Genomic DNA, 16,919 nt, shown 5'->3' on the forward strand with positions numbered 1-16,919 from the left:
GGTTACAATGTTCAGTTGCAGGATGTATATTTTTGTACTACTGAATTGTGTTGCATTAGACTGAGAGGCAGAGCCACGCATCGGACAACTTTCTTAATCCCACTCCCGCTGGATTTCTGACCATTACAGCCTGCTCCCGCCTGCAGCAACGTTCAAACCACCCGCTCCTGTGAGAGTTATGTTGGGCCCCTCTGGATCCTGATCACAATGCATTCCTCTACTGAGAGGTGCTCCTGATACTCCTATTTATATTAAGGACTAGATATGTGAGGAGGCAGCATTTTACCCCTGCGGGAGGGTTCAGGTATTCGGGAGAAGAAGGAGCTTGAATAGTTTTTTTCAAAGTTTGTTTTACAGGTTAAATGATTGTTTACGTCCGCACTAATAACCATGATCTGTGTTTACCAATAGAAAGGTTTGATAGCCCTTCACCAACTTGGAACAGGTTTCTTTCTGATTCCCTCAACCTAATTTCGAACTGTTCAGAGCCTTTTGACCAAAAATAAATTGGTATAAGCCCAAAAACTGGCTTTCCGCTCAAACCAAAAAAAAAAGGCAGGTTTTCCTTCACCTAAAGTGCCAACACGTTCATATCCCAAGTAATCACATGCCGCCGCTTTGTCATTGGACTTTCACATCTACAAATTATGCGCTGATGGCGTCCAGCGGCATATCACAAAAGGGGCCATCTGAACGTGTTATGAACTGAAGCTGTCTGTCTGCGTATCATACTCCCACAGCAGGTGCCATCTGGCCAAGTGGTGCCATATCATATCACTGCAAAAAGTGACTTTAGTGTCGTGTCTGACACTGAAATCACTGACAAAGCAGTGGTATTTCAGGACTTCGAAATGAGAGCAGGCTGGAAGTGTGAACTGTAACAAGATCAGTGGGTGTGTCAGATTCTACAGGCTGGAAAGAGAGGGTGGAGTCTTGCACGTATAAGTCGTCTTTTCATTATTAGTTAGTCAATGCTCGTTTTTTGGATATAATAAATATCTGTAATTATAAAAAAAGGCTCACAGGTAATCAGTGCAATACACCATTTTGCTACTACTGATGACTTTCGTTGTGCACTGTTCAAGGCCTTCCATTGATTTCATATCCTTGATCACAATGGTTCTCTTCAAAACTGGTGGAAATATGCTCTGGTTCTCTACATAGCACCAATGTTCCAAGAAATCTCCACTACATTTCATAAACAAAATGTCTATTTTTGCTTTTTTATTGAGGCAATTTACTTGTTCTTTTCCTTTTGATACACAAATAAATTTGAGATTATACAATTAGTCAAAAAATATGAAAAAACTTTTACTCAAGTAATATTGTAAAAGACAACTTTCACCTCTACCAAAGTAATTTTCTAGTAAGAAATCTGTACTTTCACTCAAGTATGGTTTTCAGGTACTTTGCCCACCACTCCTGGAAGGATATTCTAGCTGGGACAGAAGCACAATGGTTTCCCCAGGAGCAGCTGGGGAGGAAAGGAGGAAGACATTTCAGCTATTCTCTGTCACCCAACCCGCCGTAAACCTCCCCAGTCACTTTTGAACTTCATCTCCTATCATTCTCTTGTCTTATCCTTTCTATCTCTTATGTTACATTTCCCTTCTGCCACCGCCTCACTGATGCATGGCATCTTTCACCTTAAAACTACCTGAAATTCTGCGTAAAATCACGCCTTGTTTTGACAACATCCTGCTTTTTCAGAAGACATGCTGTTTCTCTTTCTAATTACCATCTTTCCCTTCTACGCCTCCGTTTTCCTGTCCCCACTTTTGACATACTAACAACAATTTGCTTTCCCTGAGTAATGTTCTGTGAATGACAGGTTGTAGCGCGTTTCCTGTGAAGTCTCCCTTGTGACAGGCAGGTGCGGCGTTGCACCGTGGCTTCTGATCTTCCAGGTGGCTCTCATGATGATACTTTTGCTCACCCCTATTCCCTCTTTTTACAACTCGTCTACAGTATTTCACTGGTTTCAACATTTTTTTTTTCATCCCCTGCCACACTCCCCCACTTATTTCTTGTAAGCACAGTTTTAAAGTTCCTTTTTTGTCATACACATCTCGTGCTTCCATTGCCCTTTCTGTTTGCCATGGGCTAAATAAGGAGGCTAAAGTGATGCCCTGTAATATCAGTGGAGCACAGGGATGTGTGCTGCGTGACAGAAGGTGGTGGTGGAGGTGACGATAAGGACAGCACAGTTGATATCAGTTTACTGGCCTAATGAGGCTTGAAGGAGCTCAACACAACTCGGGATCTCCCTCATTCCCTACACTTTTATGTCTCCTTTAAAACTGTCTCTTATTCCTTATCAAAATGTATTCTGAACATCATCACCTGCCTGCATCATTTAAGCACAGACCCTGCACAGCGCTTTAAAGCTAAGTCATTTGTTACCCACTACCTAAATTGGCAACAGAAATTATGCAAACTTGTTGTAAAAGTGGATAGAAAGTTACACAGGCAAAGGTTGTGACTTTGTGTTTTGCACGAGGTCAGGTGTTTACCTCATGATAGCACGTTATCTCCATTCGCCCGCAGAGTGGTTGTGTGATGATAATACTGTAGGATGTTTTTGTGTTCCTTTTATTGGCTGATTTCTCTCTTTATCTGCTCCATAATCATTCCCTACACACAGACATCATTACCGAGATGGATTTTCTGCACAAGAGAGAGTTAGGTCAGAGAGAAAGAGAAGAGGGGGGAATGAAAGAGAGAGAGAGAGAGGAAGAGAGAGAGGAAGCCTGTTCTCCATCTTTTCATTAATCACAAATCAGTATATTTCTCCCCGGAGACCAGACCACTCAGTGGGAAGGAGAAAAGGCTCTTTCTCCACTTGTTTTATCTCCCCTCTGTTCAATACATTCCCCTCTGTTCCTTTTCGCAGGATTTCTCCAGTCTCTAAATGCCAAACCAGTAAACCAAGAATTAAAAATCCCCTTCATTCCTTCCTCTCTCCTTCTAAAACAGATTGCATGTTAAGTTTGCAGTTAATTTACACAAATTGACTGGACATGAAAAATAAAAAAATAAAAAATTGAAGACAATCGATTGCCTTAAAAAATTTAAGTAATGGAAGACAGAGAATTTAATTTGAGTAAAATTTACTTGAATGCTAATAGATCGGAAGTAACAATTCAAGTTCAGTCCAATAAAACCCAAATTATTTCTGCTTAAAGTCTGCAGTAAAATCAACTTTTTGCCCAACTATTCAACTCAGTTCACTTAAAGCATTTCACTGCTAGATGGTCGTGTCATAAAACTGGGCTTCAGCAGCAGAGGTATGCAAATAGTTCTGAAATTGGTGCTCCATAACCAGGGAAAACAGAGCAAAAGGGATCAAACTCAACTTTTTAAAGCAAAATGTACGCAAATTATTGGGTACCAACAACTTCCCATCTTATTAAAATATACTTTAATAAAAATCACAATTTAGATGGTCACATCTGAGTGAGCACACACACTTAAACATGGCACATACACCACAATCGACGTTGCCTGTATGCTGTCTTTTATATATTTCCAGAGTCAGTTTGGTGTAACCTACAACTGCACGCCTCAGCAGCCACTGTGACTATTAGTGGGATCTCACAGGGCTGAATAAGCAGTGGGATTGTTCACGTTGAATAACAACATACTGAGCCTCTCAGAAAAACGAGTTAAGGCCAAGCAGTGAAAATCACTGCAAAGGAGTCGGGGAAGGCTGTCATTCTGACAAGAAAAATGCAACGGTTTACACAATCGTAGAAAGAAAGACTTTATGAGGGAAAAACTCAGGAGCTGTAGTGAAATGGTTTACTCTAACTCCCTTCACTGATCTATTAGTGATTCATGTCCTGTTATCCTCACCAGTAGACAAATGTGACCTTTTTATGAGCACATATATTAATGTGCAACATAAACTGCGTTTTATCATGCTCAACAGTGTGATAAACTTTACATGAAAGAGAACAATGACTGAGTGGTACTGCACTGAAATCTTACTGTAGATGTCTATCTCTGCACCACCACACCCCTCTAAACTGATGCAGCATCGACAGTGGCCTGCAAAGCTATTGATGTCAGGAGCAAAGACAAGCGCATACACCAACAGCCACACTACTGTAGCCTCGTTTTGTCACTCTTCTTTAACTACAGAGAAAAACCATGGTAAAAAATAACAAAACTTTGCACCTACATGCTCAAATGCACACTCAGCAGTTCTCTACTTTTTTGGGGAGTTCACATGTAAAATTTGCAGAATAATAAGAATTCTGTTTGAGTGTGAGCGAGCGCAATGTGTGTGTGTTGATATTTTGGTGTGCCAGCGTAGGATGTGAGGCAGCGAGGGCAGGGAGGAGAGAGGATAATGATCCTGCTGATAATGGAGGAGTGGAATCTGGTAAATGAGGCTGGATATGCACAGTGCTGCAGGCTGTTCCTTTACTGCCAGTGTCTCTCTCTCTCTCACTCACTCACTCACTCATTCACTCACTCACTCACTTACTCTCTCTCACACACACACACACACACACACAAACACAGATCTCACAGCTCTTGAGGTATGCAGTATGTGCAAAATCTTGTCACATACAAATGAATGGCAGTACACTTACCTCTTTACTTCCCGTGTGCCTGTATGTGTGAATACCTGAATTTCAGAGCGAGGCTGAGAGCAGGAGCACTATTAATAAAACATTGTCACCACTAGTACTGCTTTATAAGGAGGCAGAGCTTGTTTCATGAGAGGAAGAAGCAGTTTTTACCCTTGTCTCTAAATTCAGGTGTGATTTTTAAGTTAATGAGCTGCAGCAGAGTTTTTGTTGTTAAATTTTGGAAACAGGAAGCACCTGATGTGATAGTATCATGTTTTGTTCCAAAATGAGCTATCTACTGTTTGTGGATAAATACTACCCACAGCTTTTTACATATAAAAAAAAAATTAAAACAAAACAAATAGTATTCAGTGGATTACATACCTACCAACATTGCTGTTGCAGTTTAAACAGTATGTCCACTGCATAAAAACCCCCCACTAACATCTGGCTTTTGTATGTAATGGGAGAGGTTAAAATCAGCATTCATATGCAGGTCAAATGATTCTGCAGTAGTCACAGGTATTTATTGGCTCTACCTCTGGTCAGATGTGATGGAAACACAACATCTGCGTGAGCACATTTAGCCCCTTTATCAGAGGATACAATAACGTGCCCTGCAAAATACTGTCCATCTCAGCTGACGCAATGCTTAAACGTTGATCCAAATTAGCCTTCATTAATTATAAAAGAGGGACTGAATAAGTTACAGATGTGTATTAAGGTCAGGTTTTCACTGGCCTCCATGCTGCTTTTTACTATTTACTAACCTGGTCATTGGCCTTTGCGTGATGTCAAATGTCACACAATATTAAAAAAGAAAACATCAAGGCATAATCATCTGCTGTGAAGCTGTTTGCACAGCTCTGGTCTACGGGCAATGAGAAAGAGGTCTATTGCCTATTTTTGGCAGGTTTTATTTTGTTTCAATAATGCTGTGTACACACGATAATCTTAAGCTTGGTTAGAAAGGGGAATCGGACTGATATCCAGTGTTCCTTCTTTTCATCCATGTTTTCAAAAAAAAAGTAATTAAAATATCCTATATGTCTTACATTGCAGAAGTCCTACTTTAATGTCTGAATGAGGAAAGACAATAAGTATTAGTTCATGCTTATCAGTGTTCATCAGTAAATTGTGTCCTGTACCCATCAGCTGAATGACCCACTTTCAGTAAAGAAATCTTACTGTCTTCAGAGTAAAGACTGACACGTGGTAGCTAATCTGTCTTTGATTACCTCTGCAAAGCCCCAATCAATAGATACCAGAGCTAAGATGATTCGTAATTGCATCAATCTGCTGCTCTTAATATCACCACTGTCCCCAATCAGACCTTAATGATCAATTATGGCCGTGTTGCCGGGAGAGTGGAGATCGATGAGATAATGTGGTGGTTGTGGGATCGGAGCAGATGGAAATGCACTCTTGGAATGAAAAAAGGGAGAAAACAGAGAGAAAGAGAGAGAATAAGAACAGAAAGCAAATCCAAAAGATAGAAAGATGCACTGAAACCATTTTTTCTGCATGAATGTAACCCTGGAGAGAGATAATTGTCGAGTCCTCTCTGGTCGTCAAATACAACACCTTGGTTTGGCAGTCGGACCAAACCAGTCACACAAAGCATTAGCATCTGACAACCTGGAAGTGAGTATGATGATATACTTCACTTTCATACATTACATACATCACTTTTAATGCCATATACAGCACAGGAAAACATCATGATGTTGATTTTTTAAATGAAATATATTATAATGTATAACTCATTCTTCTCTGCTCAAAGCATAAGTGAATGCAGCAGCTGTTAAGCTTTAACTCTTTAGCTTGCTGTAAGACTATTCAATGAGTATTTTATAACAAATGTTGTATAGCATCAGTGCAGACATTGGAGTGCGGTGCTGGGAGTAAAACCCTAGTCATGGCACCTAAAGGGTTTGATTCAGCATTGTTTACAATTAGCACATTTAATTAGTATCATCAGTGTCTCAATCTAATGGCTTTTTTTCCTGCATATTTTGTCAACAAAATATGGATTAACCTGCCATTCCAGTAACACAAGTTGAAACTGAATTTTGAAAAAAAACAAAAGGAGAAAATCTTTCCAGTATATATATATAGAAGGCGAGCTGGAAAAACCCAGCAGCTTGTTCACAAGTCTGACGTAATCCTGAAACACTTTAATATTTAATTTAACTGTCATGAAATTAAAAGGTTCAAGGAGAAGAGGTAGAGACAGAAGAGAGATACAGCAAGAGAGAAAGAATGAGAGATAGAGGGTTCTAGATAAGCCACTAAAAAAAACAGAACGGCAGCTCACGTCTCTATTTAATTACAAATATGCTGATAATGGGTTATTATCTTTGAAAGGAGAGGCCCTTGACTACCATTATGAGTGGGAAAGAGAAGGAGGTGTTTGCTGATTGAAAGCGTCCTCTACACAACAACATCAAGAGTCCCTGTGGCTCAACAATTTGGATCAGATTTTCTAAATCTGCATCCTTTAAAATCCAGATTATGTGTTTTTTGTCATTCTTGTTTGGTGTTTTGTTTTGAAAAACAAAAAAAACCTCCCAGGGCTTAGATGCATTCTTACTCGCAGTTTTATTAAACCTGGACTACTCCCTGCTGTTAGTCTGCTAGGCTGTCTTGCCAGAGCAGAACAGTGACCCCCTGTGGTTTTTATTATAAAATGCAAACACAACATGACTTCACTTTGGAACAAGAGCTGCCATCACTTGTAAATAACAGTTCTACAAATATCTAGATAAGCATAGTGCAAATTCTTATAGTGCAACTGATACAGTATTCGCTTGAAATGTCTTTTCTCGGCCGTTCATGTATGAAAGAACATGCTCCAGGGGTTTGACTAATTAAAACTCAGTGTGCGTGTAGTACTACCCTGATCCACTTCATCACATCACACACATCACGTCCAGTATGTCACATGGCCATAATGTGTATTACACACCTCACAGATCGTATGGCATGACGTGTCCCAGGCGTGAAAGGGCCCGTGTTTGACTTGACATGCCGCTGGCAGGTGATTAGCAGAGAGTCAGACCTCGTTGCCTCTCCATCAGACATTATGCCACTGAAGGCTCCATCTCCATAATGCATAATTATAAGAGTCATATGAATGTCCTTCACATGTCTGCAGGCATTTACAAAGAAACCGAGAGCTGGAGTGCATAGACAGAAAAGGCTAATATTGATTTTTGGTTGCAGTCACAAGTGGATGTAAATTCTGCAGCTTCTAGATCTACAGCCAGACTCGCCACATAAGGTGCTGTTGGAGTGGTGAGAGGGCACTAATGATTCTGTCAATCAGTACCTTGGCTGGTGTGTCACAGCATGTCTTCTAACATCCCACCAGGGCTGTCACTACATCCGGCCCACCTCAGACACAGCAGAAACCCAGCACCCCCACACCTGCACAGCTAGCATACAGTACATCTTATCTAGGTGAGCGATAATGATGAGAGGGATTATGTCAATTAAATCTGCAGTACACAGATCCAGCATTACTCAAGAGGAATAAGAAAGATTAAAAAACCCACTTGTAGGCTGCCTCTTCAATCAATTTACACCTAATGAATGAAGAAAATGACTAAACATGTGAATTGCCTCCATGAGGCTTCAATAAACCTAAACTAATTCAAGAGAATCCTTAATCGCCGGACCTAGGCTTTCTGCATTGTCCCTGGTATTACAGTAACAGGATTGTAAAAGCATTGGCTGCAGCTACACCCATCCTCTAGTGACAAAGAAACTGGTGGGGGTTAGAATTAATTTCGAAAGCCTTATGTTGCATTTGCATAATTACCATAAATCATCACAGGGATGTTCTGGTCCACGGTGGAAGAGAAGTGAGGAAAAGCTATTGGGAATGTCATTTCTTGGAGGGGTGACAGTGTGCAGTAGACCACTGTGTTGATAGCTGGCATTGTAATGATTAAGAATAATCTCATGGTCCTTTATATAATGTCAAGTACACAGCAGGGCATGTCCTCAAGTTAAGAGAAGTGAAGGTCTGTACAGAACCCAAGCACATAATTTGCAGTATCAAAAAACAACAACAACAACAACAATAATAATAATAATAATAATGTGATGACTGCTACTGACTTACTTAGTGGTTTACTATTTAGGACTTAGACTAGGCCATGGCCACGGTGACATCACCCATTGGTTTGTAGACTGTAAATCTAAAGCCTTGAGTTCTGCATTTTGGCCATCGCCATCCTGTTTTTTTGGAGCCAGAATTGAACATATTTGGATGAGAGGTTAAAGCTGTGAAGGAGTGAAGGGTGGATGTGACTCACAGACCTCGTCTGCCTCACAGACAGCCTCAGTCAAGCCACCTAGACCTTAAATATGCGTTAACTTTGGGCCTTAATAAAATGTAAATAGTTAAGTAAAAACCCTTGTAATGTCCTCCTGATTGCCATACACCTTTTGTCCTCTGGAGTCATTCTGACCCTACCCTGTTTTGACTGTTATTTAAAGCATGTTGTATAAATTTTCAATCAATTCTGTGTTACACCTTTAGTCTTACATCAGTCCAACCCATTACCACACTTCTTTCCCTTGGTTCTGGAATGTAGGGCCAATAGACCTTGTTTACATAAGTATAACAACATATTTTGATGGCAAAATATTTCATTTGGTGTCAGATTGGCCCCAAGGACAACACAAGGGTTATTTAAATATTACAGTTGCCATGAACGTTGAAATAAGCCACAGAAACCAAAACTGTTTTTTTGTACCAGGCTGTAAACACATTTAATTCAGCTATAACATTGGGATTTTTTAACACTGGAGTCTATGGGGATTCACTCTGTTTTGGAGCCAGCTCTAGTGGCTATTAGTGGTTACTGCAGTTTATGGCACTTCTGCACTGGCTTCATTTTTCAGCCTCGGAGTTTGCCACTTGTCAAATGTGGGCCATGGGGTATATAGTGGAGGAGCCAATGGCCCCTTTCCTACTTCCTACCACCTTACTCCGACCCCCTATGCTCGGACAATATCCATCTTCAAACTCAACCCATATTGGGATCTCAGCTACACACCAGTTAAGTTTTGTGATTGCATCGTGCACAGTTGTGACGCTACAGACATAAAAACACCAGGCAAAAAACTCAAAACTTCTTCTGTGATAGCTCCTGCTACACATTGTCGCAGCTGGTAATAAACTCAATAATATTAAATAAAGACTAAACACAAACAGAGCATGGCATTAAAGAACTCCCTACTCTATTGGTTAACTAATTGAAGACTGAGCTGTCTTTGTCTACCTATCAGTGAATGGTCAACCATGAGGTTAATGTACAGTACATACAGCAGAATGGGGGCACAGTGAGCCTGAGGGAGAGTCATTCACACAATAATAATACTGAAGCCTTAGTGTAATAACCATTTCACTGGGGTGACACAATATGTGACCTTTCCTGCTTTCTTCCATCTATAGTAATGAAAGGTTGGCTTGTACAGTGAATAGAAAAAAACTGTAAGGATTAAAAGTATGCGAGCTCAGTGACAGGGGCCCGATTTGGACCCTGTATTGGATTAGATGGATGAAAATGAATGTGAGGGGTTGAATGCTTTGACAAAGGGTGCAGCCTGTGCAGGCTACTGGCTCAATAATCTGCTGAATGCTTTGTGTGATGATGACTTTAAGTGAGCCAAAGAAAAGTCAGTGGGTTATTCCAGGACAACTCCACGCAGACCTAGTAAGTAAACCTGGAGACCTTAACAGGTGTTGAAACACACCTCTTATCTCTGTGTAGTCAACTGCTGCTTTATGTACCTGCACTGTACACAAAGAGCAGACATACAGTAACTGCACGGAAATTCCCCAAACTTTGCCTAATCTCTTTTTATCTCTCTTGCCAAGCTTCTATAGCTGCTGCTGCTGCTGCTGCTGCTGCTGCAGCTGCGTGACCTGATAAAGCCAAGAGAACAGTAGGTGGGTTTGCAAGTGATAAAGAGACAGAGACTGAAACAGAGAGTGAGAGCCAGAAGGATGCAGAGAGGAAAGCACGATGTAAGAGATGAGAAAAAAAGAGAAAGACATTAAATATGAAAGGCAAAGGCAAAAATAAACTATGACATGACAGAAAAGAGGAGGAGGAGGGGGACATTAAGAGAGCGTTGATGGAAAGGGCAGAAAAGGAGAGGCTTGACAGCTGGCAGACGGGGGAAGGCGGTGCTGCTCTGCTCAGCCCAGTCTCACTGCACCTCAGCAGGCCAGATGGACTAACCTGCCCCTGCATGCCCTTCACCAGCAAAAACACACACATTATATACATGCAGGAAAACACATTTTGAAAAAGTCAACAATTTCATTATATATTCCAAACCTTAATCTAAAATGTTTTACGCTTTACATGGTCAGGCTTCCTAATATCTCTCTGATTTGCTTGTAAGAGTAAAAGTGCTGTTAGTTTGACATTAGAAGTGCCTAAACAGTAACAGATTTAATGTAAATTGAATACATTTGTTTTTAGCCACACATTCCAGTAGTCTGGTTCAACTATTTTATTTTATTTTACTTTATTTTGTTCTATTTTATTATTTTATGTCATTGTGTTGCTTTTACTTATGTGCTGGCCTCTTTTGTTGGTCTATTTGTCTTATTTTATTTTACCTTATTAATATTATTATATTTTTTAAATTTAAACATTTGTTATCAGTTCTGACTCTCATGACTTTGAATCCTTTATTGTTTTTTATTATTATTATTTTTTAAAATTTCGCATTACAATGGGTTTAAACCTGAAGAAACCCTTTGTAACATATTCAAATACACACAGCAGGCATCACAAACTAGGGTTATATTATTTTGCGATCTTGAGGTTGTTGCTTTCAAAAATGTCAACATGCATGTCTGCTACAGCTGGTACAATCAACAGGAATCATCCATGAAGAGCAAAAAATACATCGTAAAGCACTGTGATACAGGATCTCCCTCTAGTGTCAAAACTTGGGTACTACAATATAGATTACATTTCAGCACCAAGGCAGTGGACAGCTCCTATTCCCAAACTACAGCCCACCAATATGCCAAGAAGCAAAACAAGAAACTGGACTTTTCTGTCAAATCCAGGATTAAAACAAAGAATTCAAAATCAGAAAAACATCTTATTTAGCTTTGGATCATCTCAAGATGTTTGTTTTCGTCCTCATTGCTCAAGTAATTTAGTGGCAATGCTGCTAGAGAAAACATTCGGCCAGTCCCCAAACACTATTGATTGATGTCTGGTTATAAAAATACATCTATCATCTAGACAGTCTGAAATTAAAGCTGTAGTGGCCTGTGTGTCCATGTGCCTGTGTATTTGTGTTAGTGTGCTCACTCTCCCTTGTGTGTGTGCATGTGTGTGTACTTGTAGGTGGTCGGGGGGCAGTGTGTTGACGTGGTGCAGTATTATGAAACAATAAAATGTAGACAGCTGATTCATATCTGGGCATAAAAGCCAGAGTTTTGTTAGGTTCCTCTTTAATGAAACCTATAATTTCTGCCTCCCTCTGTGGTGTTGCTATGGAGCAGAGGGATCGATCATAAAGAGAGATATCCAGAGCTGCTCTATTTTGCTGGATTGCCATGGCAATGAGTGAGCTGAGTTACAGTGTAAGAGATCGCTTCCACAATAAAGAGTCGCATGTCAACTATATTTCAGTCATTTACTGCTGATAACATTACAGTCATCCCTGCTGAAAACGTAAGGGTGAAAAAATAACTTATTTACTGAAACACAAAAAGACCTGGTTATGTCTTAGTACACTATACACACACGAATGATTGCACACATGCTGCAGTGTCATGCAGCACAGTTTTGTCAAAGACTGATGATATGGGCACAGAGGTTACAAATTCAATCACTTTAGAGATGGCAGCCACATCACAGAGTCTCCCTTCTTGCACATGTGTGCATCTGTGAACGTCTATCTCTTGCCTCGTGTGGAGTGTAAAACTATCGCTGGGTCCAAACAAACAAAAGTGTTTGAAATTCAAACAGGGTGGAGCTGTCACATCCTGTAAATGCATTACTTTACAGAGAGGACAATCACATAAAAACACAAAAAGGGAGTGAAAGACAAAGCGGATGATGCAAGAGAGTCAGGATTATATAGCACATAAATGGTAAACTGATTTGCATTTATATGGCACCTTTCTAGAATTTCAACCTCTCAAAGTGCTTTAACACCACATGCCACTTCACCGAGGCAACCACAGTCTTTGTAAATATATCTACAAGAAGTAATGCACTAAAATTTGAAATATATAGCCCACAATGTTGGGAGTAACAAAGGAAGTAGTTGTGTGAGGACGTAGGTTGGGGTGGTAATTGGTAGCAAATCACAGGACCTTTACTTACATCACCTTACTTTACATTAAATATGTACAGGGTTTTCCAAAACATTCATATATTTGTGGCGGCCAACCACTATTAAAATAACTGCTACAACAAATGCATTTTCTATTTTTGGAGCTGGGCCATTCATTAGGAGCACTGATGAAACAAATACACCATTCTGTTATTATTTGGTTATCCACTGCACCACTCTCTCTGAGAACAAAGCATACTCTGAGCAAAGATAGAGCGGCAGAATGTCAGGCGCATTAAAAGTGAAACTCAGCTTTGAACGAGTCAACAGATCAATAACATTCCCCACAAGTCACAAACTGCTGCTGAGGAAAAAAAGACGTCATGGACAGCTCCGCCTACGCTGCATTCACAGACTCGCAAAAACTTAAGGATTTATAAAGGGGAAACTGAATGATACAAAGGGACACACACAACTTTAAAGAGAGAAAAAACAAAAAAAAGGAGATAACATCTTTCATGGGGCACTAATTTGTTAGATATCATAGGACCCATTGTATAAGGGTAGGGTCCCACCTGCCGATTAGTTCCACATTCACACACATTTACACACCAAAGCAATCAGGGGCAATTAGAGGCTCAGCATTTTGCCCAAGGATCTTTAGAATAGCTCTACCTCCAGCGCCACAGCTAAAGATATTATTTGGACGGTTGCGATCAATCAGGTGAAGAAAAAAAATTTAACAATCCTGAACCGGTGTGGGAAGAGAAGCTGTTTTCCACAGAGGAGAGTGAACCAACATCTGTTTTTCATCTTCCTTTCCTCTACCGCTCACCTCTATCTCCCCTGACCTCTGGCACACGCACACACGCTCGCACACACACATACACACACACTGCTCTCAGTGATGATCGTCTGCCTTTGTCGGAAGCTCTGAGCTAAGCATTTCCTGGCCCTCCCAAAGGACCTCAACCACAATCACTATTTACAATGTGTGTGTCGAGAATGTAGACTGCTTTCTGACTTTATTCATAACCGTCTTGACCTGAATACTGACCAGTCGGCCGCTCACTTTACCTGTTGCCGTAAAGCCACAGTCTCTGAAGAGAGTGCACATTTATTCCAGTTGCTCACCACTCTGGATTCTCTTCACTCATCACCCATCTGACCTCCTTTTATCCACAAGAATCCAAATCAAACAGTCTTCTTCTGTGTGAAAAGCTTTTCTCTGTAGCAATTGTGTGGACAAGTACCACCTAAGTGTGCTCATACACAGAACTCTCCCAGCTGTCTCGGAGATTTAACCTGCCTGTTGACTTCAGGCTCAGAGATTAGTTGAGAAGTGTACACACACTTGCTATTCAGCCAGAAGACGACAGGCGACGTCAGTATAGAATTATAATGACCAGAACAGACGCAGTGGAGAAAATCCTGGGGATTTATCGTTGGCTGGTTAAATGAAAGGAAGATGTGTTGAATGAGAATAGCTGTTGCACTGATTTTCATTCTCAGTGTGATGAGAGAAAGTGTGTGTATGTCAGACCAAACCCTTGTATATTTATTCTCTGCTCCCAGAGAATAGGCTGGCTGTGAGTCTGCATACTGAAGAAATTATCAAAGTGATACTGCCCCCTTCTGGACAGGAATAGAATTATACACACTGTATAATATTCTCCACATAAGGCAGCACAAAGCACCCCAACTGCAACATACTTATAACACAAGTCTGCGCATGCAAGCCTTATCACTAAAACAGCTGTGTCCATTAGCAATCCTCTACTGTCCGAGCAGGGACACAAATCCTCACACACACAGCCTCACACACACAACCTTCATGACACACCGTCAGTCACAGTGTTGTTCGACTGCCTTGAATTTGTAATAGAAAACATGTCTGACATAGGCATGACTTACCGGGGTGCTGCCATCTGACAGGGTCGTCATGCTGATTGACATACTCATTTTGTCGGAGGAAGAGAGGGAGGGCGGGGAGGGGCTCCTCTTTTCTGCTTCCTGTCTCTGGAGGAAGTCTCGCCAGGCCCGCTGGATACTACGTGAGGTGATAAAGAGACAACATATAAACACAGGCACAGGTGATCATTTTAGCTCTAAGATATCACACGATGCTCAACTGCAAAAATGTTGACACTAAAGGAGCAGTGTGTATATTTAGTGGTATCAAGCAGTGAGGATTGCAGCTGCTTCTCCCATGCATCACGCATGAACACTCGGTTATGATTCAGCGTTCAGGTTTTTATTGAAAGCCGAATTATCCACAGAGGTCTCTTCCTCTCCAAAACAAGCAGACCAGGATATTAATACCAGTAAAAAACAAAGAATAATGTTACAAATCAGTTTTTCTCTGATGATGTTTAGCTCATCATGAAAGGCCGCTAACTTCATTAGCCAATGCGAAAATGCTAATGTCCCTACCTAGACTAATTTGGTTTGTCCATTTCAGGCTACAGAGGTTTTCAGGTGATTATACAAGCATGCACACACACACACAAGCACACACACACACACATATATATCTTCATTGTATTATGCTCCCTTTCTGCCAATATATCCCCCTAAATCCTCCAAACTTATTCTTTAAAGTAGAGAACTCCCCTGAGAATCAGTCCATTTAAGAGGTGGATTTTCTCAAATATTTAGGCATTGTCAGAATTAATCACAAAGTTAATGCATTTTTTTCCAGCTAATCTCAATCTAACCTAACTAATTTCTACTGTAACACCACCTGGACCATCAGGTCTTCTGACCTCTTAAAAAAGTAATTTATGTTTGGGACCTACTGTGTAAGGTCACATTTGTCCATGACATTTGCACAACTACATTTTTCTGAATTACTTTTAGAAAAGGCAAAGCATTATGGTATTTCAGGGGGAAAACTGGACAAAAACCAAAACATAAAATGTATATATTTTTTCTTTTTTTCTTATCCTGTTCTTATCATCAGCCAGTTACACTTATCTTGCTATCTCAATGAAAGTCTTGGATCCAAGGTTGGGAGCCACTGACTCTGCTGAGTAGCACGCAGAGTCGTGACCAAAAGCTGAGGCTAGAAACACTGCTGTCCGTTGATTGGTCAATAGAAAATCAACACTCTTGCTCTCCCGGGCTCAGTGCACAAACACGCTGCTTTGTAAATATTCCATTTATTGTCACAGGGGTTGTAAACAATTAGGTCTATTCTTTTTTTGTTCTGAAAATGCTGTTGTGCAACCCTGTGCACATGATCAGTGAGGTAAAGGTGTTCCCCTGCATCAGCCAAGAAGAGGAAGTTGTAATTATTTTTTCCTCTGTGAAGAGGGAGAGCTGGATGGAGCAGTGATGCAGTAATTACTATCTGTTAACAACCCTGCCAAATTAAAAAGTGTTGTCTGTGCTGAAAATGCAAAACAGATCTAGAGGTTAGGTACATGTCTGTACAGGTTACATATTGGTTCTGAGGGTACTGTACTGAAAGTGTGGTAGAAATGTTGCTTTAGGTAAAAGGTTAGAAATACGCAAATCAAATGTCCAGAGAGACACTTTTGTACACACTCATATTATGTAAAATTGTAGATAAAATATATACTCACAGCAACACCTTGGTCTCAACGGTGGCATGTTGATATTGATGTTGTTCAGGTCCATGGTCAGATGATTACTGAGAAGGGAAGGGGGTGTAGGGGACATTCAGAGGACACACACAAGTCCAATCTCAGTCTGGGTTATCAGTAATTAAACAACGATAGCTCGGTCCCATCTGCAGGGAGAGGAGCTTTTACAGCACAAGAGCAGGCTGCTCATGCTTTCTCTGTGTTATGTTTATCATGAGAGTGTGTGTGTGTGTGTGTGTGTGTGTGTGTGTGTGTGTCTGTAAACCCACCTTTGCAGCTGGAAACCTCCATCAGTAACATGCTCAAAGCCACTCTGGAGGCTCTTCAGCTGCTCCTGTGTAATGAGAGGGGACAAAAAGACAAAAGCAGTTGACATCTCAGATATATGGCTTTGGTTCAGACA

The 16,919-nt window shown here is 40.7% G+C and overlaps 1 protein-coding gene across 1 annotated transcript in view; it reads right to left on the minus strand.

The window, feature by feature from the left end:
* schip1 (schwannomin interacting protein 1) overlaps positions 1-16,919 on the minus strand; it is a 270,451-nt gene that overhangs the window by 171,532 nt on the left and 82,000 nt on the right. Inside the window, 4 exon segments of the mRNA XM_042486621.1 lie at positions 14,823-14,958; positions 16,496-16,514; positions 16,517-16,563; positions 16,786-16,850. Coding sequence (XP_042342555.1) covers positions 14,823-14,958; positions 16,496-16,514; positions 16,517-16,563; positions 16,786-16,850 — 267 coding nt within the window.

Source organism: Plectropomus leopardus, chromosome 5 (genome assembly GCF_008729295.1).
Source record: "Plectropomus leopardus isolate mb chromosome 5, YSFRI_Pleo_2.0, whole genome shotgun sequence".
NCBI classification, from domain to species: Eukaryota; Metazoa; Chordata; class Actinopteri; order Perciformes; family Serranidae; genus Plectropomus; species Plectropomus leopardus.